At 44.9% G+C, this 25,425-nt stretch overlaps 1 protein-coding gene across 3 annotated transcripts in view; it reads right to left on the bottom strand.

Annotated features, from left to right (window-relative positions):
• Positions 1 to 25,425, bottom strand: part of LOC139265893 (endothelin-converting enzyme 2-like) — a 254,719-nt gene that overhangs the window by 61,530 nt on the left and 167,764 nt on the right. For all 3 annotated transcript variants that reach the window (XM_070883439.1, XM_070883441.1, XM_070883440.1), the window contains 5 exons: positions 24,508 to 24,632; positions 8,058 to 8,204; positions 7,140 to 7,205; positions 4,754 to 4,942; positions 340 to 482 (listed from right to left, as the gene is read on the bottom strand). In XM_070883439.1, coding sequence (XP_070739540.1) covers positions 340 to 482; positions 4,754 to 4,942; positions 7,140 to 7,205; positions 8,058 to 8,204; positions 24,508 to 24,632 — 670 coding nt within the window. The remainder of the gene's footprint in view (positions 1 to 339; positions 483 to 4,753; positions 4,943 to 7,139; positions 7,206 to 8,057; positions 8,205 to 24,507; positions 24,633 to 25,425) is intronic.

The following is a 25,425-nucleotide window of genomic DNA, read 5'->3' on the forward strand; positions in this document are numbered from 1 at the left end:
TCCACTTAGGGCGGTATTTGGCCAGGGACTCCCAGGTGTCAGTGGGGATGTTACACTTTATCAGGGAGGCTTTGAGGGCGTCCTTGTAACGTTTCCTCTGCCCACCTTTGGCTCGTTTGCCGTGAAGGAGTTCCGAGTAGAGCGCTTGCTTTGGGAATCTCGTGTCTGGCATGCAAACAATGTGGTCTGTCCAGCGGAGCTGATTAAGTGGAGGTATTAAGTGATCAAGGTATCAACTACCTTGATAACTTCAGTTGTCTTAATTCATACAAGAAGGGGCAAAAATTAACACAATTAAACAAAGCACTGAGTACCAACTAACAAGTTATCTGCAATTACCTCTTGTCAGTATTATTAATAAGGTCAGACACCGACTGCAGATATTCCTTGGCATAGACAACTACAGGTTCTGTCTCGTTCAGGTCCGCAGGCGCCAGTCCAAATGATAAATAATCCAACCAATCAATGGCGGGCGCTAAATTCTGAGACAAGACACACAAACAGGTCCCATATTTGAAAATGTATACACAATTTAAACAAGTTCCATTCCATATTACCAAATTCTCAAATTGGTCTGAAGAGAAGTGAGTTGATAACTATGTCAATTGAAACCATTTACTCTATTGTTAATAACTGTTATTTGTTTTTTTCCAATAATATACTATAGTTATGAACAAATCTTGTCAAATTATCCAAAACTCACATTATACCTTGCTGAACTCATTGGACTGTCTGCCAGGGAGCATCCAGCATAGGTCAGAGAGTATTATCGAGTCCACTACCAACTGGTATTCAACACTCTGTGGTCAACCATGGAATGTATTGTCACCTCAATGGACAATCCAGGGTTTCATCAATCTCACACCAAAGTTATATTGGGAAATTTGGAGAAACTTTGCAGAATTTCCAGCCTATATATATATTTTTAATAAAAACAGAAAATGCTGGAAATCTCAGCGGGTCAGGCAGCATCGGTGGAGAGAAAGTAGAGTTAACGTTTCGGGTCGATGACCCTTCGTCAGAACTGGAGAGTGTTCGGAAAGAAAGGCTGAAACGATGAGTCTACCAGGACAGTCCTGTTTGTGGATCTTGGGAAGGAGGTAAAAGTGGGCTGTGCGGGATTGGGGAATTATGAGGTTGGTGGCTGTGGAGGGAACATCTCCAACCCAAGATCCACAAACAGGATTGCCCCAGTAGATTCATCGTTTCAGCCTGTTCTTGCCCCACAGAACTTATTTCTTCCGATCTCGACTCTATGTTTTCTCCCCTTGTCTACTCTCTTCCACCTACATCCGCGACACCTCTGATGCCCTCCATCACTTTAACAGTTTCCAGTTTCCCGGCCCCAACCGTCTCCTTTTCACATTGGACGTCCAATCCCTCTATATTTCCACCCCCCACCAGATGGGCAGAGGGCGCTCCACTTTTTCCTCGAGCAGAGGCCCAACCAGTCCCCATCCACCACCCTCCTCCGCCTGGCTAAACGTGTTCTCACATTGAGCAACTTCTTCTTTAACTCCACTCACTTCCTCCAATTTAAAGGTGTTGCTATGGGAACCCGCATGGGTCCTAGCTATGCCTGCATTTTTGTGGGATTATGTGGAACATTCTTTGTTCCAGTCCTACTCGGGTCCCCTTCCTCATCTCTTTTTCTGGTACATTGATGACCGTATCGGTGCCGTTTCCTGCTCTTGCCCTGAACTTGAAAATTTCATTCACTTTGCATCCAATTTTCACCCTTCCCTCACCTTCACATGGTCCATCTCCGACTCTTCCCTTCCCTTCCTCGACTTCTCCATCTCCATCTCTGGGGATAGGCTTTCGACCAGTATCCACTATAAGCCCACTGACTCCCACACCTACCTGGACTACACTTCCTCCCAACCCGCATCCTGTAAGGTCTCCATCCCATGCTCCCAGTTTCTCCACAGCATCTAATCTGACGACGCCACCTTTCACACTAGTGCCTCTGACATGACTTCCTTTTTCTTCAACCGAGGATTCCCCTCCACTGTGGTTAATATGGCCCTCGACCGTGTCCGTTCTATTTCCCGCAGCTCTGCTCTCACCCTCTCCCCTCCCTCTTAGAACCATGACAGGTTCCCCTTGTCCTCACCTTTTACCCCACCAGCCTTCACGTTCAACGGATCATCCTCCGCCATTTCCGCCACCTCCAGTGTGATTCCACCACCAATCACATCTTCCCCTCCCCTCTCAGCATTCCGAAGTGACCACTCTCTCCGGGACACCCTGGTCCATTCCGCAGTCACCCCTAGCACCCCCTCCCCTTTCCCTTCCCACGGCACCTTTCCGTGCAACACCGGCTCTTTTACCTCCTCCCTTCCCACTATCCAGGGCCTCAAATACTCCTTCCACGTGAAACAGTGATTTACGTACTTCTTTCAATTTAGTAAACCGGATTCGCTGCTCACAATGTGGTCTCCTCTACATTGGGGAGACCAAACGCAGGTTGGGTGACCGCTTTGCGGAACACCTCCGTTCTGTCTGCAAATGTGACCCTCAGCTTCTGGTCGCCTGTCACTTTAATTCTCCACTCCACTCCCACTCTGACCTCTCCGCCTTGGTCTCCTACACTGTTTCAATGATGCTCAATGCAAGCTCGAGGAACAGCACCTCATCTTTCGTTTAGGCACTTTACAGCCTTCTGGACTCAACATTGAGTTCAACAATTTCAGAGCATAGCCACTGCCAATCTTTGGCTCCCCTCACCACCACCCCCGCGCCCCCTCTCCCCTCCCCCCCCATCCCCAACTCTGTTTCTTCCTTTCTTTTTTCCTCCTTGTCTCTAATGGGCAGCTGGTCATTCTTCCACCATTCACACCCTATGCTGACTAATGTTTTTCTAACTCCTGGCATTACCATTTGAATTTGGGCCATCGTTCCTTTTGTCTCTCAAATGTCTCCTGTTTTCCAACCTATCACAAACCTTCCCTTTTGTTCTTTCTTCCCCTCGCCCTTTCAGTGCTTGTTAAGAATCCGTTCTTTCTGAACACTCTCCAGTTCTGACGAAGGGTCATCGACCCGAAATGTTAACTCTGCTTTCTCTCCACAGATGCTGCCTGACCCGCTGAGATTTCCAGCATTTTCTGTTTTTATTCCAGATTCCAGCATCCGCAGTATTTTACTTTTGTATTTTTTTTAAATAGTAGCTTTCAGATCTGGGGGAATCATCTAATTAAAAGGAATACTAAGGCATGGACAGACATGGGTAAGAACTGACAACCTAAAGGGTTTTATAATGGCTTGTTTCTGGTGACCTCAGGAGACATATGTTACATGATGCAGTTTTCAATGTACATGTATCGGGGAAGGGGCAATCTACGTGTTTACAAGGGGCAACACCTTCAGCAATTTCCTGTGGAAAGGATGAATTATCTGGACAAAACGCATAGCTTTCACTGGATGGCAGTGTTCCATGAAGGCAAAAATGGTACACATGTGGGCACCACGACTTTATCATCAATACCATGGCCTTCATGAAGCAAATATGATATGCAATCAGTTAAAAGTGAGATGGTATTTGTCCACAGAAACATTATAGTGAATGTCTGTGGTCATTATCCAGGAAACAAGCATGATGCTTTCACTGTCCACGGCACCCACATAATTTGAAGCAAAGGCACTGGTTGGGTGGCTCTTAGGAGATAAGAGCTATTCTCAGCATCCATGGTTGTTGACCCCACTGAGAAAACCCGCAACAGCAGAGAAGAGAGACTGAGAGACCAAAAGAGAGAGAGACCAAGAGAGAGAGAGAGTCCGAGAGAGAGAGAGTCTGAGAGAGAGAGAGACCGAGAGAGAGAGAGACCGAGAGGTCGGGAGAGAGACACCGATAGTTCGGGAGAGAGAGTCCGAGAGAGGGCAAGACCAAGAGTTCAGGACAGAGAGACCAAGAGTTCGGGTGAGAGAGAGAGGGAGACAGAGAGTTCGGGAGAGAGAGAGAGGGGGAGACTGAGAGTTTGGGAGAGAACGAGAGATCGAGAGTTCGGGAGAAAGAGAGAGAGAGAGAATCCGAGAGTTTGGGGGAGAGAGAGAGATTGAGAGTTCGGGGGAGAGAGAGAGAGGGGGAGACTGAGAATTCGGGAGAGAAAGAGAGATCGAGAGTTCGGGAGAGAGCGAGAGAGAGAGAATCCGAGCATTTGGGAGAGAGAGAGAGAGACTGAGAGTTTGGGAGAGAGAGAGAGAATCCGAGAGTTTGAGAGAGAGATCTAAAGTTCGGGAAGGAGAGGCCAGAGGCTGCGGACTGGAGTGGAGGTGGAGCAGAGTAGCAGAAAAGCGGGTTAAAGGAGCGCGGTGAGTCAGAGCGACTCAACAGAGGCAAAAATCGAAAATGTGATGTCAGCTCAAGAGAAACAGCTGATTAGTGAGTGTTTTTGTCTTCTACTTTTAAGTTTACTTCATAGTCAAATAGTTCATAGTCAACTAAATAGAGGCATGGTAGGGCAGCTCAGTCCCATGGAGTTCACATCCTGTGTCATGTGGGAAGTCCTGGGTGCTTTGCGTAGCCTGGACGACCACATGTGCAGGAAGTAGAGCTACAGACCGAGAGCAGCTACAGCTGCAATTACAGCAACTCGAGCTCTGGGTTTGAGAATTCCTTTTCAAATTACAGGCTTTCCTGTAATGTTAGTGTATCAATTTGATGCAACTGTTCCTTAGATTTCTAACATTGATTTTGTTCGGTTATGTAATGTAAAATATCCAATTCAATCCAAAGCTATTGTATTTAGTGCACCTGTAAATCTGTAATGGTCATCTTGTGGTATATTTTCTCTTCGTCCCTACGTTCATCCTGCGGAACTGTGATATTTGCAAGAATAGTTTCAAACTCCAATATTTGCTGCATCTGAGTGTATGTTGAATTATATTCTCCTCCCAGAAGTACACACAGTTCAACCATGTAGTCCAGATATGCATTCAGTACCTATAAAACATTTGAGAAAGTGCAGCATTACAAGATAAAGCAGATCAAACAGAAGAATTCTGAAGGGAAATCGGGACATCTATACACCTGTATTTCATTTAGTCAATAATCTAGTGCTGGAGAGAGCAGGGCTGGTAATTCCCTTGGAGCTGTTCTTGCTCCAACTCCGTAACTTTGCCGGAAGTTCAACGGAAACCATGTTTACATGCAAAAACGGGGTTTCTGCTGCACTTCTGGCAAAGATACGGCAGCAGAGCAGGAGCAGCTCCCATTCTCGGCTCAGGATTACAGTAGTTTAGTACAAGCAACTGTCCCCTCCCCAAAAAAGTTCAAACTGACTTGGAAGAAGTGGCAGATCCATGGCCATGCAGCAGACAGATGTCATGATGACAACTCAGGCAGCTGCTATACAGGCCTAGGGCTGCAATCTGGCCTCCTCATTGGGCAGGATAGCAGATGAGCTTGCTCAAAATGAAGTGTAACATTGGTAGGGGCTTCCACGATGTCATTGCTGCCATAGGAGCTATTCACCCACAGCTTAGCGGGTACAGTGACATCAAAGCATACAGCAGAGATAAGGCAGAACTTCCAAAGGATGCTGCTGTTGTCTCTCACCATGGCAGCACTTCCCCTCATTCTGTTTTCCCCCCCAATCCCCCCATGGATGACCAGGAACCAGAAAGCAGGCAGGACAACACCACCTCAGCAACAGTGGTGTCACAGGGTACCGTGCTGATAGAGATAAAAGGGGAGAATTCGTGGGGTTCTCTCAACACCTGCTCCAGATTCCACTACTAACGAGAGTAGGGTCCAAATAGGAGCAATTATGCAGAACTGATTTCCAATAGATTTCAAAGTATGATACATTGGGCTGGGTTTTAAGGAGGAGGGCGGGTTGTGGGTAGGAGGGACTCCGAGGCAGTCAGGAATCCCGGGTGGCCGGGTTTCCCACAGGCCGGCTGGTTGAGGGAGGGTAGGCCTGTGGCACTAGGCCGCACGGAGGAGGAAGGAGGGGTCGTGTGGGAGCCGGGCTGTTAAAACGATCAGGTGGGGAGGTGGTTGACCAGGGATCGGGCCAGGCCGTTAAAAATGATTGAGGGTAGAGGGGAAGGTCAGGCAGCGATGGGGGGGGGGGCAGGGTGAGAGAGGATTGGAGTCGGATGATCGGGGTGGGTGAAGAGAAGATTGTGGCCAGCCTTAGCCTCATCGGTGGGGGTGTGGGGGAAGCTTGGGGGCAGGGGAAGGGGGGCTGGGGTGATCAGAGACCTTGTGGGGGAGGGGTCTCCGATCATGTGGGGTGGGTTAGGGGTGGGTCCAGGAGATAGGTATAAAAGCACTCATGATCAGGATCCAGCAGTCCCCCGTCTTGCTGTAACTGCTGGGTTTTACGAGTTGTGTAAAACCCATCTTCTTGCAGTTAAAAACAAAATGGAGGTTAAAAAAGAGGCTTCCAGTCTCATTATAATATTTAAATTGATGTCCCATCTCCTGGGAGTGGGTTAGTCGCCTGCCCCCGTCCCGCCACCTGTCAAAACCGGAAGTAGAGGGGTTCCGGTCGGGAATCCCATTTTTATCAATTGAACGACCCCACGCCCCCTACCAACTATTTTAGAGGTTAACCTTCCCCCCCATGATGTCTGTGGCTGGACACTAAAATCAGCCTAATGGTGTTCCGTCATAGTTTCAACTTACAGTAGTGCTTTCCTCCCCACTTATTGAAAACTCCAAATGGAACTGAGTGGTTGTTAAATCTGTTTTTACCATTTTTCTTCACTATTATTTACAAATGAAATACTTCCTTCAGCTGAATTTTCCAAATCCAATTTTACTTCACACAGGTCAGCTGAATTTTCATACAATTATGTATACAATTTATTCATATACTTAAATAAAAAAATTAGATGGACCTGTTTTTTGACACAAACTTTTTTTTAAACTTCCTAATGCTTACACATCGTAACATGAATCTTCTCAGTTAGTAAGCAATTGGAAACTGCATGCCACAGATAAGGTCACCGATATAATTAGATATATGATCAGAACTTCGTATAATGTGCATATTTAATCCTAAATCAAAGTACTTTTTTTTATTACTGCATGCATCAACCTCCTCCTTCCCCCAGCCAAAAAACCCTCAAGAAGAAACAAAAGAAAAACAGAAATAATTTTGCACATTAAATTTGCTATGGTGCTTTACCTTTTCATTTGCTGTTTTGTTTAGATAGTAATCACGAGATGGAAGAAACAAGCCTGACTGATCAACCTGAAGGATAAAATAAAAGCCACAACAATTTACCCACTTTAACGCTAAAAATGAACTTATGGAGGTATAAAAACAGTCCAAAGGCAATTCTGTGACATTTCCCTGCACTAACAGGAACTGACACATAACTCATTGTAATTGGGTTTCTCATGATGTCATTGCACATCTCTTAATTTCCCCATAAACTGAGACAGGTACTTTATTCCATGTTGAACTGCAGGCACAAATCCACAATCCAATACTGTATAACTATTCCAGTTTACCATCTCCATTCACTGAGTATTTATACTCAGATTAGTCTGAAAAGTTAGCAATAAGATATTTTGTAGAGATTTTGCTCTTGATAGAAAGTGTTCTGAAAGTTAATATGGGCAATAAATTCTTCTATCATCTCTGTTAAAATGAAAAAAACATTTAAAAAAGCAAGTTATATTTCTTGGAAGTGATCGAGATTTACCAATAGACAAATTATTAGAAATTGCTGGAATAGGCATACAAGTAGCAATCTCTGGGCTAGAATTTCGGTTTTCACTGAAAACTGTAATCTAACACCAAAATTATCATTTTCGCTTTGCTGCCGTTTTTAGGCCCGCTTTTCGGCCTTTAATTTGCGCAGCGGTAAAAATCGCCGTTGCACGAGGATTCGCGGCACAAACCGCGAATTTCGGCAACTTTAGTCCGGGGCTGATAGCAATGTACCTCCAATGAGGAACCCGTTTTGAAGGATCACCTTTTCACGGCAGAATGGGTGGTCTTAAATGACAAGTTCTACCGTATATATCTATAAATAAATGCAAATATTTACAAATTTTGCATACCGTGTAATTTTGAACAGTTTTATACATTACTAACCTCAATGACATTGCTGTTGGAACTTTTGGAGTCTGCACTAACGTAGACTGTGAAAAAGGGAACTGCTCTGTATGTCCCAGAGACTACTTTTAGCACTTCGATGAAGTTGTCTTTATCCCAAGGACCTGTGATATTCCAGCCACCTGTCTGCATTAAAGAGACAATATTATGAACTTGATTATACAGACTTCTCTAATATCGGGGATATTTTCTATTGTTTATCAGCAACAATGAAAGATGTGGGCTTTAAAATTAGCAGAAAATCAAGAGATAAGTTGAACCCAATATTTTCTTCCCTTTAATACTCCATGTTTTCTGCTCAGAAAAAGTGAGAGTAAAATTGGTATTCTTTTTTCAAAAATCTTTTATTGCTTGTTAAGATCTTGTTAATGATCTTTTAAAGAAAGTTGCAACAGTCTTCCACTGGAGGAAATAAGAACTATCAGGCAGAATGAGCTCACATTGAACTAAGGTTTATTCAATGCTGCAAAAGCTAAACTCTTTAGTAGAGTACATGTTCAATGTGGATTTTCTGTGATTGCTAAGCTAACTGTTTCAGTACTGCGATTGGTGGAAGGGGGCTTCCCAAGACCTGCCGAATATCCTGCCCTACAAATTGGCAAGCTGCCACACAACGCTGTAAATCTGTGCACAGCTTGCCTATGAGATTCAAATGAGGCCCAACAATCAAAACCAACCAACCATGGGTGCACTGTGGAACACTGAGTGCAGGCAGGCCCTCTAACAGAATCCTATTTACCAGCCTCAGAAAAGTCTCTTCAAAGCAATTCCAACATATTTATTCCACAGTAATTAATGAAACTTCATTTTGGGGATATTTTGTATAAAGCAGATAAAAGTACGAGCACAGAAGTTATTTGCTTCTATTGAGTACCAACAAAGATCAATGTGCTTAAAGCACCAAACAAAATATTTACTGATGTTAATAATTAAAACTATTGTTCAACATAGGAGGAAAAGAAAAACAGGATGTGCTGCATTGGTCTTTCAGTAATGGAATAAAAAAAGTTGAAAATTACATCCAAGTAAAGAATGCCTGAAGGCAACAGTGGGATAGAATGTCTATTGTGCCAGCTCCTGCCTTACTTCAGGAGTACATTTCACAAATGGAGCACTTCTTGCCCATAATTTTCTGGAAATTACAGATATAAAATTACAGCTGAAAATCCACAGTTGAATTTTTATCCTAAACCTTTAAGGGCTGGCATTCCTGTTGTTATCAACATTTGTGAATCAGTAATGTAATCTTGGGAACTCATTTTTGAAATGGCCAACAGTAAACTGGTCAGCTCTGTGGCAATTGTTAGAGGGACCAGAAAAGAAATAAGAATGTGTTATATTCCATAAACTCAAAGATAAAGCAGCAGTCCATTTGCATGTGATGGAAAGGTGCAAGGTGTAAAACATATCTGCAACAAATGATGTACTGACTAAGAGACAAGTTAATATAGCAAGGAAGGGATCAGAAATTAAAATAGAATTATGTAAAATATATTGGGCCCAAGTTTCCACAGGATAAAAAACAGGCGCTCCTCCGAGCTGGGCGCCCGTTTTTCGCGCCTAAAACGGCGCCAGAAAAAAAAGCGCTATTCTCGAGCGCTTTGCAGCTCCTTGTCTGTTTGGTGCGGCACCCAGGGGGGTGGAGCCTACACTAACGCCGATTTTGTAAGTGGGAGGGGGCGGGTACTATTTAAATTAGTTTTTTTCCTGCCAGCAGCGCTGCGCGTGCGCGTTGGAGCGTTCGCACATGCTCAATGTGAAAAAAAACATTGGCACTCGGCCATTTTTGTAGTTCTTTGTAGCTGTTTAATTTTTGAACATTTTTTAATAAAATCACATTGCCATCAGTACATCAGCACTGAGGCTACCCTTCTCAATGTCTCCTTCCCCTCCCTCCCCTCCGCGGCAACAACCCGCTGTCTCCTTCCCCTCCCTCCCCTCCACAACAACAACCCGCTGTCTCCTTCCCCTCCCTCCCCTCCACAACAACAACCCGCTGTCTCCTTCCCCTCCCTCCCCTCCGCGGCAACAAACCGCTGTCTCCTTCCCCTCCCTCCCCTCCATAACAACAAACCGCTGTCTCCTTCCCCCCCCCTCCCGCTCAGCGGCACGAACGGCTTTCTCTCCCCCCCCCCGCTCAGTGGCACGAGCGGCTGCAGAATTCTCCCTGGCTGAAGCACTTTCACACAGGTAGGAAGATGATTTATTTAATCTTTTCTTTGCTTATAAATGTTTATTCAGGTTGGATTTATTTGTATAATATTTGTAGAAGTATAAATAAGGATTTATTGTAGAATTTAATGAGTTCCTTCCCCCCCCGCCTCCCCCCCCCACCTCGTTCTGGACACCTAATTTGTAACCTGCGCCTGATTTTTTAATGTGTAGAACAGGTTTTTTCAGTTCTACAAAAATCTTCACTTACTCCATTCTACTTTAGTTTGGAGTACGTTTTCACTGTGGAAACTTTCAAATCAGGCGTCAGTGGCCGGACACGCCCCCTTTTGAAGAAAAAATTCTGTTCCAAAGTAGAACTGTTCTACCTGACTAGAACTGCAGGAAAAAAAATGTGGAGAATTGCGATTTCTAAGATAATCCGTTCTCCACCAGTTGCTCCTAAAAATCAGGCGCAAATCATGTGGAAACTTGGGCCCATTATACTTACAATAGCAGATAGAATGTACTGCAGGAAGCAATTTCCTTGAGTACTATCTGCTGTGAATCATGTTTTTCTTTACTCTCTGTGCTCCCAAGGCAACCTCTCCTCCTCTTCTGGCTCCACTACGATATACAGGTGCAGCATTCAAAGTCCAGAGTTCCGGAATCCAGACTCTGGGACGATTCGTGGCAGGGTCGCCTGGAATCCGTAAAATGTTCCGGAATCCAGACCGGACGACCCTGCCCAATCTCGGGGCCTCGCCGCTGCCCGACCTCGGGGCCTCGTCTCGCCTGCCTCACCGCCCTTACCTCGGGGCCTCCTCGCCGACCCGCGTGAACACCTCCTCAGCAGGGCCCCGTCCAACAACCTCCTTGGCGGGGCCGGCCTGATGACAACAACCTCGGCAGGGCCAGCCTGCCCGACAGCCTCCTCAGCGGGTCCAGTGCGAACAGCACCTCAACGGGGCCCCGCCCGACAACATCCTTGGCGGGACCAGCGCAATGACGACCTCCTCAGCGGGGTCCCACCCGACGCAAACACCTCCTCGATGGGCCCTGGCGGCCCGTCCGACAACACCCTTGGCGGGGCGGCCCCACGACGACCTCCTCGTTGGTCCCGGACGGCCCGAACAGCTCCTCGGCAGGTACCCACCCCCACCCCTTTCTGACGTTCTGAAATCCAGAAATACCCGAACCTGGGCTCGGGTGTTTCCGGATTCGTGACGTCAGAAAGATGTTCCAAAGTCAGGGAAAACGCGAAATCCAGAACGCGAGGGTTCCGGATTCGGGACGCTGCACCTCTAATAAAGGCCACAAACCCATGCTCTCTGACTAAAAAAAAACTTTATACTATTCACTTCTCAACATTTCCTGCTCATTAAGCTTAACAACAGCAGATTTGATCTGCTGTAAAATGTTCACATTTCACTTTAACTAGCTTTGGGAATAGGAGCTTCCACCTGCACTGAACTTCTGCCAAAGTGAGGCACATTCACCTTTCTCTGCAGACATGAACGTGTGGATATCAGTGGATGGACACAGAGCATCTCTAGTGCAGCCAGTCTGGCTTGTTACTCTCCGCTGTCCTCCACTTTTCTTCTTCCAAACATGTCAGATAGGGGGATTCCCACTGGAAAATCCATTTGTGTCAGTAATAAAGCAGAGGGGGGGCAGCAAATAAAATAGAACTGGTACAACGACTCAGGCAAATCTGAGCACCATCAGAAGAAAAAAAAGTGAGGTAAAATTATTAGGAAATGGATTTAAAACAGCAGAATGTATTTACTTACTGTGTACTTTAAATCAACTACCACTTATAACTGATTCCTTGGCAATCCTGGACACCCATTTCAGATGGGCATCATTTGGAAACAGCGGCTAGCATGTTAGAATGTCAGGAAATTGGATGAAAGACATTCCTGTTACATTTTTGGGTTTTATACCAAATATTACACTCGGGTTCAACATAAACCGATCTTGTGCCCATATAATCCACAGTGGGTTTTTACCTGCCTGGTGTCTAGATAAATAATAGTAAGGCCCAGAGATCAAACATAGAACTTATTAAAGTGTGCCTCTTGCTGGCTGTGATTGTCCTCACCTTCAGTAGCCAGACTGAGTATACAATTGCCTTAACATAGACTAGGAAAATATATTCAGTACAAATCAGTGTATTTAGAGTAATTGCAAAACTTTTATATCCTTCATAATGTATCAAAATAACAAAGACACTTCCTCTGCGCTATCATTCAACATAATTAGATCCCCCAAAAAAATTTAGATAGGAAAATATCATCATGCAGCCAAGCTAGCCCAGAATCTAGACTGGTTACAGACTGTAGACTGACCAGCTGGGCTCATGCAATTTCAGATACATCCACAACCAGAGACCATGGCCACAGAGAGCTATACAGTCTTCTCAAGACCTTCGCACAGATCTCAGACACAGCTATCAATCAAAACCACCATTCCAGGCTATTTTAGTTCTTTGATCAACATCAGATAACTGGAAATATCAGAAGCATTTTCTGTTTTTATTTCAGATTTCCAGCATCCACAGTATTTTTCTGTTGCACTAGAAATATCTGTTCAAGAACATGTGAAGACATGGCAGAGCAAAATACATTAACAAACTGTAGCATTTTTAATTACATAAACAAATTGGCTGACATTTCCAGTATTCAGAATATGCTTGCGAAACAAGTCTGAATTTGCCTGTGGTTCTGAAGCTCTGAAATAAAAGGATTGGCCATTTAAACAATTAATATATTAACTTCTCTGTTAGCCAACACTATAGAAACCTCAGATACATATTATTTGCCTATCAGATTCCAGACATGTGTGTATTCCTGTACCTTGCAAAAGCAGCCCACAGAAACCAATCTTAGCCCTGTTTCTGAGACCTGTGAGAAGATCTTGAGAAGATTGTAGCCCTCTGTGGCCATGGCCTCTGGTTGTGGATGTATTTGAAATTGCCTGAGCCCAAGCTAGTCAGTCTACAGTCTGTAACCCACAATAAAAACACAAATTATAAATAATAGACAAAAATGCTTCATTTTTTTCATGGTGTCCACCCCAAACAAATACTTAAATTAAACTTCAGCCTGTCTGAGACTATTGATCGACTGCCAGCATTCCTCACCCACAGGAAATTGCATGCACCACAAAGTGGGAGGAGATCTCGTTTGATGGAACTCTGCCCAATTTTTGGGTTGGAAAACGCAGGCTTATTAATTCACAAACGAATGAAATAAGACTAAATGTCTAAAAAAAGGAGTCAAATTTGTCATCCACCAGTTCTTTGGCACAATTTCTCTTTCCAAGTTTGCAAATTGGCAGGTGGTTGTAAATTTCTGGCTTCAAATCAGAAAAAAAAACATTTATTTTTTGACTTTCTTTAATATTTCAGACACTTTTAAGTGTGACATCTGAATTGTAATGCATGTTCTAAAAACATTTATATAAATACCAGTAAATCTCCTGAAGCATTACTCCTGATCGCAGAGCATGCACTATTTTATAAGGGCAGGAACATTGTACCATGTATTATTCTCTCCTGCAACGGCTCTCTTCCCGCCCCTGCATCATTACCTCTGGTGTTCCCCAAGGATCTATCCTTGGCCCCCTCCTATTTCTTATCTACATGTTGCCCCTTGGCGACATCATCCGGAAACACAGCGTCAGTTTCCTCATGTACGCTGATGACACCCAGCTCTACCTCACTACCAATTCTCTCGACCCCTCCATGGTCTCTAATTTGTCAGGCTGTCCGACATCCAGTTCTGGATGAGCAGAAATTTTCTCCAATTGAATATCAGGAAGACATAAGCCATTGTTTTCGGTTCCCGCCACAAACTCCGTTCCCCAGCCATTGACTCCATCCCTCTCCCCAACTTCTGTCTGAGGCTGAGCCAGACTGTTCGCAACCTTGGTGTCATATTTGACCCTGAAATGAGCTTGCAACCACATATCCGCAGCATAACTAAGACCGCCTATTTCCATCTCAGTAACATCGCCCATCTCCACTCTTGCCTCAGCTCATCCGTTCCTGAAGCCCTCATCCATGCCTTTGTTACCTCTAGACTTCACGTGGTTGGGGGTAATATATTAGCATGGATAGAGAATTGGCTAACTAACAGAAAACAGAGAGTCGGGATAAATGGGTCATTTTCGGTTGGCAAACAATGACTAGTGGGGTGCCGCAGGGATCAATGCTGGGGCCTCAGCTATTCACTTAGGCTAAGTGAGTGAGCAAAAATTTGGCAGATGGAGTATAATGTGGGAAAATGTGCGGTTATCCACTTTCTCAGAAAAAATAGAAAAGCAAATTATAATTTAAATGGAGAAAAACTGCAAAGTGCTGCAATACAGAAGGACCTGGAGGTCCTTATGCATGAAACACAAATAGTAGGCAGGTACAGCAAGTAATCAGGAAGGCAAATGGAATGTTGGCCTTTATTGCAAGGGGATAGAGTAGAAAAGCAGAGAAGTCCTGCTACAACTATACAGGGTATTGATGAGGCCACACCTAGAGTATTGCGTACAGTTTTGGTCTCTGTATTTAAGGAAGGATATACTTGCATTGGAGGCAGTTTAGAGAAGGTTCACTGAGTTGATTCCGGAGATGAGGGGGTTGAATTATGAAGATAGGTTGAGTAGATTGGCCTATACATATTGGAGTTCAGATGAATGAGAGGTGATCTTATCGAAACATATAACATAATGAGGAGGCTCGACAAGGTGGATGCAGAGAGGATATTTCCACTCATAGGGGAAACGAAAACTAAGGGACACATGGACCCAAGTTTCCCCAGGAGTTGCTCCGTTTTTTTGGGAGCAACTAGATTATTTTGGAGTAACTTAAAAATCGCAATTCTCCCCATTTAAGTTGCTCCAGTGTAAGTGAGTTAGTTAGGTTTTTTTTTAGTTCAGTTTTTTTTCAAAAGTGGGCGTTTCCAGCCACTTCCCCCTGTTTTGGCCATTTAGGCAAGTTTAGCCAGCTAAAACTTACTCCAAACTAACTTAGGCCAGAGTAAGTGTCCACTTTTGTACATTCTGAAAAACCCTGCGGTGAATTAAGAAATCAGCGCAGGTAGCCAGAGGCAGTGGGGGGGGGGGAGGGAAGTTAGAGGATTCTCCAAAGCATTAAACACTTCACTTTTAACACTAAAGAACCATAGAAACCATAATAATTAATAAATAATAGTAAGTGATAAATAAATCAAGTAATAATTAATAAAGAGTCCTACCTTCCCAACTAGAGCACATACCGGCATTGCCCTTCGGCCAAGGCTAGGTGTGGGAGCCTCACAGCCAGCAGCAGTGTAGCCATTCTCCCGTGATCCAGTGCTTTAGCTCTCCAGGTCTCCTGTTCCCTAGTGCTCCACTGCTCCTCTTCTGCGAGGGACTTCTCCAGGGATTTCTCCGAGGGACTTCTCCGAGGGACTTCTCCGAGGGACTTCTCCATGGACTTCACCGAGGGACTTCTCTGAGCGACTTCTCTGAGGGACATCACTGAGGGACTTCTCCGAGGGACTTCTCCGAGGACTTCTCCGAGGGACTTCTCCGAGGGACTTCTCCAAGTTCATTCCGAAGTAGAAATGTTTACAGTGAAGCATTACTAAGTCTGGATAGTGAAATGCTTTTCAAAGCAAAATGCAACTCGCACCATTTAATTACTGTAGTCTTTTCAGATTGCTGCATGTTAATTTGGTCTGAGCAATCTGTGTATACTTGCTATGACTTCAGCCCCTCCCGCACAGCCTGGGGGCGAGGAGATACTGCACATGCACGCACACTCTAGCGCGCATGTGCAGAGGTCCCGGCACTATTTTCAGCGCCGGGACCTGGCTCCACCTCCAAATCCAGTGGCCACGCTACGCCACCACCGAGGAAAGGCTGGGGAGCGGCCAAACTCGGCCCGAAGATTTATGGAGCACTTCGAGGTGGACAAAAGTGCCGCACCTCTGGTGAGTGCGCCAGAAATCTGTACTGGCCAAATTTGAGCCCATAGTCTCAGAATAAGGGGCTGCCATTTAAAACTGAGATGAGGAGGCATTTCTTCTCTGAGGGTTGTAAATCTATGGAATTCTCTGCCCCAGAGAGCTGTGGAGGCTGGGTCATTGAATATATTTAAGGCGGAAATAGACAGATTTTTGAGTGATAAGGGAATAAAGGGTTATGGGGAGCAGACAGGGAAGTGGAGCTGAGTCCATGATCAGATCAGCCATGATCTTCTTAAATGGCGGAGCATGCTCGAGGGTCCAGATGGCCTACTCCTGGCTCCTATTTCTTATGGAGACTTGACTATTCCAATGCACGCCTGGCTGGCCTCTCACATTCTACCCTACGTAAACTAAAGGTGATCCAAATCTCGGCTGCCCGTGTCCTAAATCGCACCAAGTTCCGCTCACCCATCATCCCTGTGATCGCTGACCCAACATTGGCTTTTGGTTAAGCAATGCCTCGATTTCAAAATTTGCATCCTTACTTTCAAATCCCTCCATGGCCTTGCCCCTCCATATCTCTAATCTCCTCCAGCCCCACAACCCACCCCCCACCCCCGAGATGTCTGTGCTCCTCTAATTCTGCCCTCTTGAGCAGCCCTGATTATAATCATCCAACCATTGCTGATTGTGCCTTCTGTTGCCTGGGCTCCAAGCTCTGGAACTTCCTGCCTAAACCTCTCCGCCTTTCTACCTCTCTTTCCTCCTTCAAGATGCTCCTTAAAACCTACCTCTTTGATCAAGCTTCTGGTCACTGGCGCTAATTTCTACTTATGCGGCTCGGTGTCACACTTTTATCTCATAATATTCCTGTGAAGCGCCTTGGGATATTTCACTACGTTAAAGGCGTTATATAAATACAAGTTGTTGTTGTTGCCACAGTGAAAATGTTTGTCTCCTTACACCTACAAAACCTAACTGATAGTAAAACACTGGATGAGATAAGAGGTAGCAGACATCGTGGCTCCAATATTTTCAAATAATTCCAAATAATCTGTGCATTCCAAATGATTACCTTTATTGCTTTATATTTTTATTAAGTGTGACATAGAAATTTATAATGGAGGTGTGTAACATCTGAAGTATGATTAACAGGAAATGCATGTATACACAAAATCTCTTAATTATTGTTTAAATGCCTGTGTGCAAAGCCACAGTTTAAGAGCAGGCAGCAGCAGGTAAATGGCTAAGCTGTGCCAACTGAAAATCGTCTAGGAAGCATGCAAAATGCGTGCTGACTCCTCATTAACATGATTGTAGTCATGGATCTAGTCTAAAAACTACACGGAAAAGCTGAACCAGTATCGGGGGCATTGAATTGCCAGTAATGATTGCCACACCACACCACACCACCCCCACCGGAGCCATGGCAGACCAGAGAAGGAGGGAGAGAGAGCCCGATCTTGCTCTGGAGTCATTGGTTTTTGTGGTTGAGAGAAGGCAGACGGTCCTGTACCAGCCAACTGGCAAGAGGCCGTCGCCACACGTCTGCTGCACTATGATAGGTGCAATAGCAAGGCTGGCAGAGAGTCTCTCAATAATGTCAAGCAGCGTGGAGGAGTCTGCCGCCAACATTGCAAGGGGCTCTGCGCAGAGCATGGAGCCTAGAATTTCCAGTTTGGAAGCGGGTGCAGGACATTTTGAAGGGGAAGGATAAACAGCCAGTTGTCGTGGTGCATATAGGTACCAACGGTATAGGTAAAAAACGGGATGAGGTCCTACAAGACGAATTTAGGGAGCTAGGAACTAAATTAAAAAGTAAGACCTCAAAAGTAGTAATCTCGGGATTACTACCATTGCCACGTGCTAGTCAGAGTAAGAATCGCAGGATAGCTCAGATGAATACGTGGCTTGAGGAGTGGTGCAGAAGGGAGGGATTCAACTTCCTGGGACATTGGAACTGGTTCTGGGGGAGGTGGGACCAGTACAAACCAGACGGTCTGCACCTGGGCAGAACTGGAACCAATATCCTAGGGAGAGTGTTTGTTAGTGCTGTTGGGGAGGTGTTAAACTAATATGGCAAGGGGATGGGAACCTATGCAGGGAGACAGAGGGAAGTAGAATGGGGGCAGAAGCAAAAGATAGAAAGAAGAAAAGTAAAAGTGGAGGGCAGAGAAACCCAAGGCAAAAAGCAAAAAGGGCCACATTACAGTAAAATGTTAAATGTGTTAAAAAGACAAGCCTGAAGGCTCTGTGCCTCAATGCAAGGAGTATTCAGAATAAGGTGGGCGAATTAACTGCGCAGATAGCAGTTAACGGATATAATGTAATTGGCATCACGGAGACATGGCTCCAGGGTGACCAAGGCTGGGAACTCAACATAAAGGGGTATTCAATATTTAGGAACGATAGACAGAAAGGAAAAGAAGGTGAGGTGGCGTTGCTGGCTAAAGAGGAAATTAATGCAATAGTAAGGAAGGACATTAGCTTGGATGATGTGGAATCTGTATGGGTGGAGCTATGGAATACCAAAGGGCAGAAAACGTGAGTGGGAGTTGTGTACAGACCACCAAACAGTAGTAATGAGGATGGGGACAGCATCAAACAAGAAATTAGGAATGCATGCAATAAAGATACAGCAGTTATCATGGGCGACTTCAATCTACATATTGACTGGGCTAACCAAACTGGTAGCAATGCGGTGGAGTTGGATATCCTGGAGTGTATTAGGGATGGCTTTCTAGACCAATATGTTGAGGAACCAACTAGAGGGCTGGCCATCCTAGACTGGGTGATGTGTAATGAGAAAGGACTAATTAGCAATCTTGTTGTGCGAGACCCCTTGGGGAAGAGTGACCATAACATGGTAGAATTCTTTATTAGGATGGAGAATGACACAGTTAATTCAGAGACTAGGGTCCTGAGCTTGGGGAAAGGTAACTTCGATGGTTTGAGGCGTGAATTATCTAGAATAGACTGGCGAGTGATACTTAAAGGGTTGACGGTGAATAGGCAATGGCAAACATTTAAAGATCACATGGATGAACTTCAACAATTCCAGAAGATTTGTCAAGCATGATTTCCCTTTAATAAATCCATGCTGACTTGGACCGATCCTGTCACTGCTTTCCAAATGCGCTGCTATTTCACCTTTAATAATTGATTCCAACATTTTCCCCACTACTGATGTCAGGCTAACCAGTCTATAATGACCCGTTTTCTCTCTCCCTCCTTTTTTAAACAGTGGTTTAAACAGGAGTAAAAATAATACGGGGAAGGTGGCTCAACCGTGGCTAACAAAGGAAATTAAGGATAGTGTTAAATCCAAGGAAGGGACATATAAATTGACCAGAAAAAGCAGCAAACCTGAGGACTGGGAGAATTTGGTAATACAGCAGAGAAAGACAAAGGGTTTAATTAGGAGGGAGAAAATAGAGTATGAGAGGAAGCTTGCTGGGAACATAAAAACTGACTGCCAAAACTCTATAGATATGTGAAGAGAAAAAGATTAGTGAAAACAAACGTAGGTCCCTTGCAGACAGATTCAGGTGAATTTATAATGGGGAACAAAGAAATGGCAGACCAGTTAAACAAATACTTTGGTTCTGTTTTCACGAAGGAAGACACAAATAACCTTCTGGAAATACAAAGGGAACGAGGATCTAGTGAGAAGGTGGAATTGAAGGATATCCTTACAAAGTGGGAAATTGTGTTTGGGAAATTGATGGGATTGAAGCCCGATAAATCCCCGAAGCCCGATAGTCTGCATCCCAGAGTACTTAAGGAAGTGGCCATAGAAATAGTGGATGCATTGGTGATCATTTTCCAACAGTCTATCGACTCTGGATCAGTTCCTATGGACTGGAGGGTAGCTAATGTAAAACCACTGTTTAAAAAAAGGAGGGAGAGAGAAAACGGGTCATTATAGACTGGTTAGCCTGACATCGGTAGTGGGGAAAATGTTGGAATCAATTACTAAAGATGAAATAGCAGCACATTTGGAAAGCAGTGACAGGATCGGTCCAAGTCAGCATGAATTTATTAAAGGGAAATCATGCTTGACAAATCTTCTGGAATTTCTTGAGGATGTAACTAGTAGAGTGGACAAGGGAGAACCAGTGGATGTAGTGGATATGGACTTTCAAAAGGCTTTTGACAAGGTCCACACAAGTGATTGGTGTGCAAAATCAAAGCACATGGTATTGGGGGTAATGTACTGACGTGAATAGAGAACTGGTTGGCAGACAGGAAGTAGAGTCGAGAAAAATGGGTCCTTTTCAAAATGGCAGGCAGTGACTAGTGGGGTGCCGCAGGGCTCAGTGCTGGGACCCCAGCTCTTTACAATATACATTAATGATTTAGATGAAGGACTTAAGTGTAATATCTCCAAGTTTGCAGATGACACTAAACTGGGTGGCGCTGTGAGCTGTAAGGAGGACGCTAAAAGGCTACAGGGTGACTTGGACAGGTTAGGTGAGTGGGCAAATGCATGGCAGATGCAGTATAATGTGAATAAATGTGAGGTTATCCACTTTGGGGGCAAAAGCATGAAGGCAGAATATTACCTGAATGGCGGCAGATTAGGAAAGGGGGAGGTGCAACGAGACCTGGGTGTCATGGTTCATTATTCATTGAAAGTTGGCATGCAGGTACAGCAGGTGGTGAAGAAGGCAAATGGTATGTTGGCCTTCATAGCTAGGGGAGTTGAGTATAGGAGCAGGGAGGTCTTACTGCAGTTGTACAGTGCCTTGGTGAGGCCTCACCTGGAATATTGTGTTCAGTTTTGGTCCCCTAATCTGAAGAAGGACGTTCTTGCTATTGAGGGAGTGCAGCGAAGGTTCACCAGACTGATTCCCGGGATGGCGGGACTGACATATGAGGAGAGACTGGATCAACTGGGCCTTTATACACTGGAGTTTAGAAGGATGAGAGGGGATCTCATAGAAACTTATAAGATTCTGACGAGACTGGACAGGTTAGATGCGGGAAGAAAGTTCCCGATGATGGGGAAGTCCAGAACCAGGGGACACAGTCTTAGGATAAGGGGTAGGCCATTTAGGACTGAGATGAGAAGAAACTTCTTCAGTCAGAGAGTTGTTAACCTGTGGAATTCCCTACCGCAGAGAGTTGTTGATGCCAGTTCATTGGATATATTCAAGAGGGAGTTAGATATGGCCCTTACGACTAAAGGGATCAAGGGATATGGAGAGAAAGCAGGAAAGGAGCACTGAGGGAATGATCAGCCATGATCTTATTGAATGGCCTAATCCTGCACCTATTTTCTATGTTTCTATGTTTCTATAATGGTATACTCCCAGAGAGACCGTGGCGACCCAGATTTACAAGTTCAGATTGTTCTCATGCAGTCTCGGCTTGAGACTCCGAAGCTCAGACTGCCCTCATGCAATCGCAGCTTGAAGCCACATAAGCTCTGACTGTTGCCACGGTGGCTAGGTCTACCACTATCGACTGGGGCTTTCACGGTGTTGTAGCAGGCCAACAATCTGTGCTTCAACAGATTGGTAGGAATGCTGAGACATCACCCCAGGGGAGTGGCAGAGGGTCAGTGGAGCAGGAACCTGCTGTCCTCTCTCAGGATGACAGCAATCCTACTCCCACCACTGCCATTCCGCCACTGCCCTTGCAGCTGCCGCTCAGCCAGCCAGCCCAGACTGCTGCCGTACATGCCATGGTGGTGCAGTCTACAGTCGGGCCTTCTAGGGCCAGAGCTGCTTGAGATCATCCAGCAAGGCCATTTGAAGTCTCCCGCATGGAAACTCAGCAGCCTTCAACCAGCTGTGCTACAGCAATTGGGGGAGCACTGTGTAGGAGCACTAGATCAGTAAAGGGCACACAAAAGACACTAAGGGATTGCACAAGGTTGATTATTTAATACTTTTCATGTAAATTTTTGTCAGATGATTTATAGATCAATTTATTCATTGTGTTTGGAATCTTTTGTGGTGTCTCTCGTTTCAGCGTTGTACCCAGGAGGACGCTGTGATATGGCGTGAGACAGGAATGATATGATGGGGATGTGGTGAGCTTTAGGGATCTGGGGTTTAATTCATGCAAATCAGAGTCTGATTAGCCGGTCACGAACAGCCCCTCCGGAAGGCCAATTGTCTGGCTGCCTCCTCCCTCCTTCCTGTTCCTCCTCCTGAGATGGTCCCATAATCTCTGATGGCAAGGGCTGTGCCCTCAAGGTAGCCAATTTGTGGAGCATGCAGTAGATCATCACGAAATGCAACACCCATTCAGCCGAGTACTGGAGGGCTCCTCCTGAGTGGTCAATGCAGTGGAACTGTTGCTTCAGTAGGCCAATGGTCTGCTCGATGAAGTTCATGGTAGCAGCATAGCTCTTATTATGAGTGCTGAGCATGAGTGCTGGGGTTGCAGAGGGGAGTCATGAGCCATGTGGGGAGCGGATTGCCCTCGTCTCTGAACAGCTACCCTCGAGCTTGACATAGTGGCTGAAAGAGTGCTGGCACAGGATGAAGGCATCATGGCTACTGCCAAAATAGCGGTCATTGACAATGAGGATTCACTGTGTGTGGTCGCACACCAACTGCACATTAAGTGAGTTGTAGCCTTTGCAGTTACGGAAGATCTCAGGATTGGTATATGGTGTCTGCAAAGCCACATGGGTGCAGTCACTGGTGCCCTGCACCATGAGGATACCTGCTATTCTGGCAAAACCACATGCACGATCATCCTGCTTCTCTCTGGTGATTGGGAAGCCAATGTATTCCCTACTCCTGGTGTAGAGAGCCTCAGTGACCATCCGGATGCTGCGATGGATGGAGAACTGAGATGTTAGCAATGTCTCCTGCTGCAGACTGAAAGGATCCGCTGACAAAGAAATTGAGGGCCACGGTGACCTTGACTGTCAGTGGGCCAGCTGTGGTTGCCCTGGTCTGAGGCTGGAGATCTGGTTGCAGGAGGTGGCAGAGTTCTGTGACCACCTCCTTGGTGAAGCAGAGCCTCCTAAGACACTGCTCCTCTCTTAATTGATGTTAGGAGAGGTGCTGTCAGAAGACCCTCCTTTGAGTGCCCTAATGTCCCTCCTCCTCCTCCCTCTGTGCATATGTTCCTGTCATTTTTGCTGCCTCCGCTCCCTCTGCCGTTGATCCTGAAGAGCAAGGTCAACTGCCAGTACAGCCCACATGACATTTAGCAAGTGTTGTAGGTTGAAGCGATTCAAAAATAATGATGGAGTTTTGTACTTGCCAGAACATTCCCTGATATCAACTAAGCTTGAAATTACTAAAGAAAACTCTTGCAGTTGCAGGAAGTTGCACACAGCTACTCAAACTGCAAAACCCGGTCCGATGCGAGTGATTGGTGATAATCCCTTTAAAATAGCATTTTGGAGCCGGTTTCCTGCTGCTGCACACCACCTCTACCAGTCGTTGCTTTCTCCAGCCGGTAACTGCAGTGGCCAAAATGAAGTTGGGAGATCAGGCATCAAGTGAGCGTTGCACATTCAGACATCATGATCTCCACGATTGCGATGTCCCCAGCGAGTGAGTTATGCGGCAGCGCTACAGGCATCTCCGATATGGTGTTTGCCGTTGGAACCGCCATCAGCTGGCGGTAGAGCGCCAACCAGTGTTTTAGTGCCATCTCGTGGTGCTAACATGTGGCACTAACCATATGAATTTCTCCCCCTACTTTTCTTACATTCAGGTGTCTGTCTATAATTGCCCAGTACATAACAGGAACTGTTCTTGTTATCAAAACTAGTGTAGGAGATCATATTAGCCCTCATTTACAATACAAGATACCTACCTCTTGGTCTTCCTTAACCGACTAAAATGGAATTCACAACAAGTTCAATGGAAAGGGACATTTCAAACCCCTATGGTGTGAATGTTTACTAGTAGCATCTAAGACATGAAAACAACTCCCCAATTCTACCTAATTGCTGTGTATATCAGATTAAATGTGTGATCATGAACAAATACACCCTCTCTTTGTCAGTGCTTCAATGCATATAGTTAAGGTGGCTTTTAAACTTTTACACTCTCACTTTAAATTAAAACTAATACTTTAACATGAATTATATGCAAATCATTTCCGTGGAAAAAGTCAAAAATCATAAAATCAATCTTTAAAAAAATGGAGTTCACTTCAGGATTTAAAACATTCAAGTGGCTATAGATGGTTGCATCATCTTCATACAGTAACAACATTAACCAATACATTCAAAACTTTTCTTTAAAAAAATTAAATTGGAAGGAAAAAGTGTTTTGCATGTGAAGCTTTAATAGACACTAAACAAATCATTAATGTTTATGACATTTCAAATACTCCTGAATAAGGCTTACTCTATTAATGAGGTCAACCAAAGGCTGTGCTCCCAGCTCTTCAATTCTTTGCTCATTCAAGCAGGACAGATAATAGTGTTGGGATTTCCGCTCTGCCTCACTGCTAGAGTTAAAGGTGGAGTTTTCTGTAAAAGATAAAAGGAACCGTCACAAATCTAAGGAATGGGCACTTAGTAGGTATGAATACATGCTACTATCAGAAGGACGACAGTTTCCAGAAAATGTGTCGATATTTTTCAAAAACTGAAGAATTCAAAGCTTTAAAAAGAATTCAAAAAAATACAAATGCCAAGTGTCAACTAACTTGCAATAATTTGATACATTAGCATTAAATAAAATATACAGCAATTTCATCTCACTCCCAAAATTGCTTTGAGTACCAAACCTATTTAACAGACATTAACATAGAGTCAACATTTTTTGAAGCACCAATTAAAGGTGAACATGCACCCACTATAAAGCTGCCAATAAAGCAGCAGAGGTCCAGCAAGGAGCAGTACAGGAGACAAAGTGCAGTGCAACTCAACTGCTTCAGTCCACACAACATATATATGACATGAGCACGGCTCACTAATAATAGAGCTGGGCCAGGGACGTTTGAGATCATAGTCGGAAAACCACTAGAGTCCACAAGTACAGCAGAAACAGTTACATTGACCTCAATATGAGCAATGTGCGAGGTGGTTACACCTCACCAAAGAAGCCACAGATAACTTGTGTCATCTTAGAACCAGACCTGCAACAAACAGCAACATAAGCAAGTAGTGTTAAAGATGACCAAAGCAATTCATTGCTTTGCCACAGACCCCTTGCAAGCAATGGCAGACTTAGCAAGAAGGATGCCAGTGACAATACCCATGTGACCCTTCAAGTACTTGTGCAACATTAAACCGACAATGATACCATCCACGATTATCT

This window comes from Pristiophorus japonicus, chromosome 6 (genome assembly GCF_044704955.1).
Source record: "Pristiophorus japonicus isolate sPriJap1 chromosome 6, sPriJap1.hap1, whole genome shotgun sequence".
NCBI classification, from domain to species: domain Eukaryota; kingdom Metazoa; phylum Chordata; class Chondrichthyes; family Pristiophoridae; genus Pristiophorus; species Pristiophorus japonicus.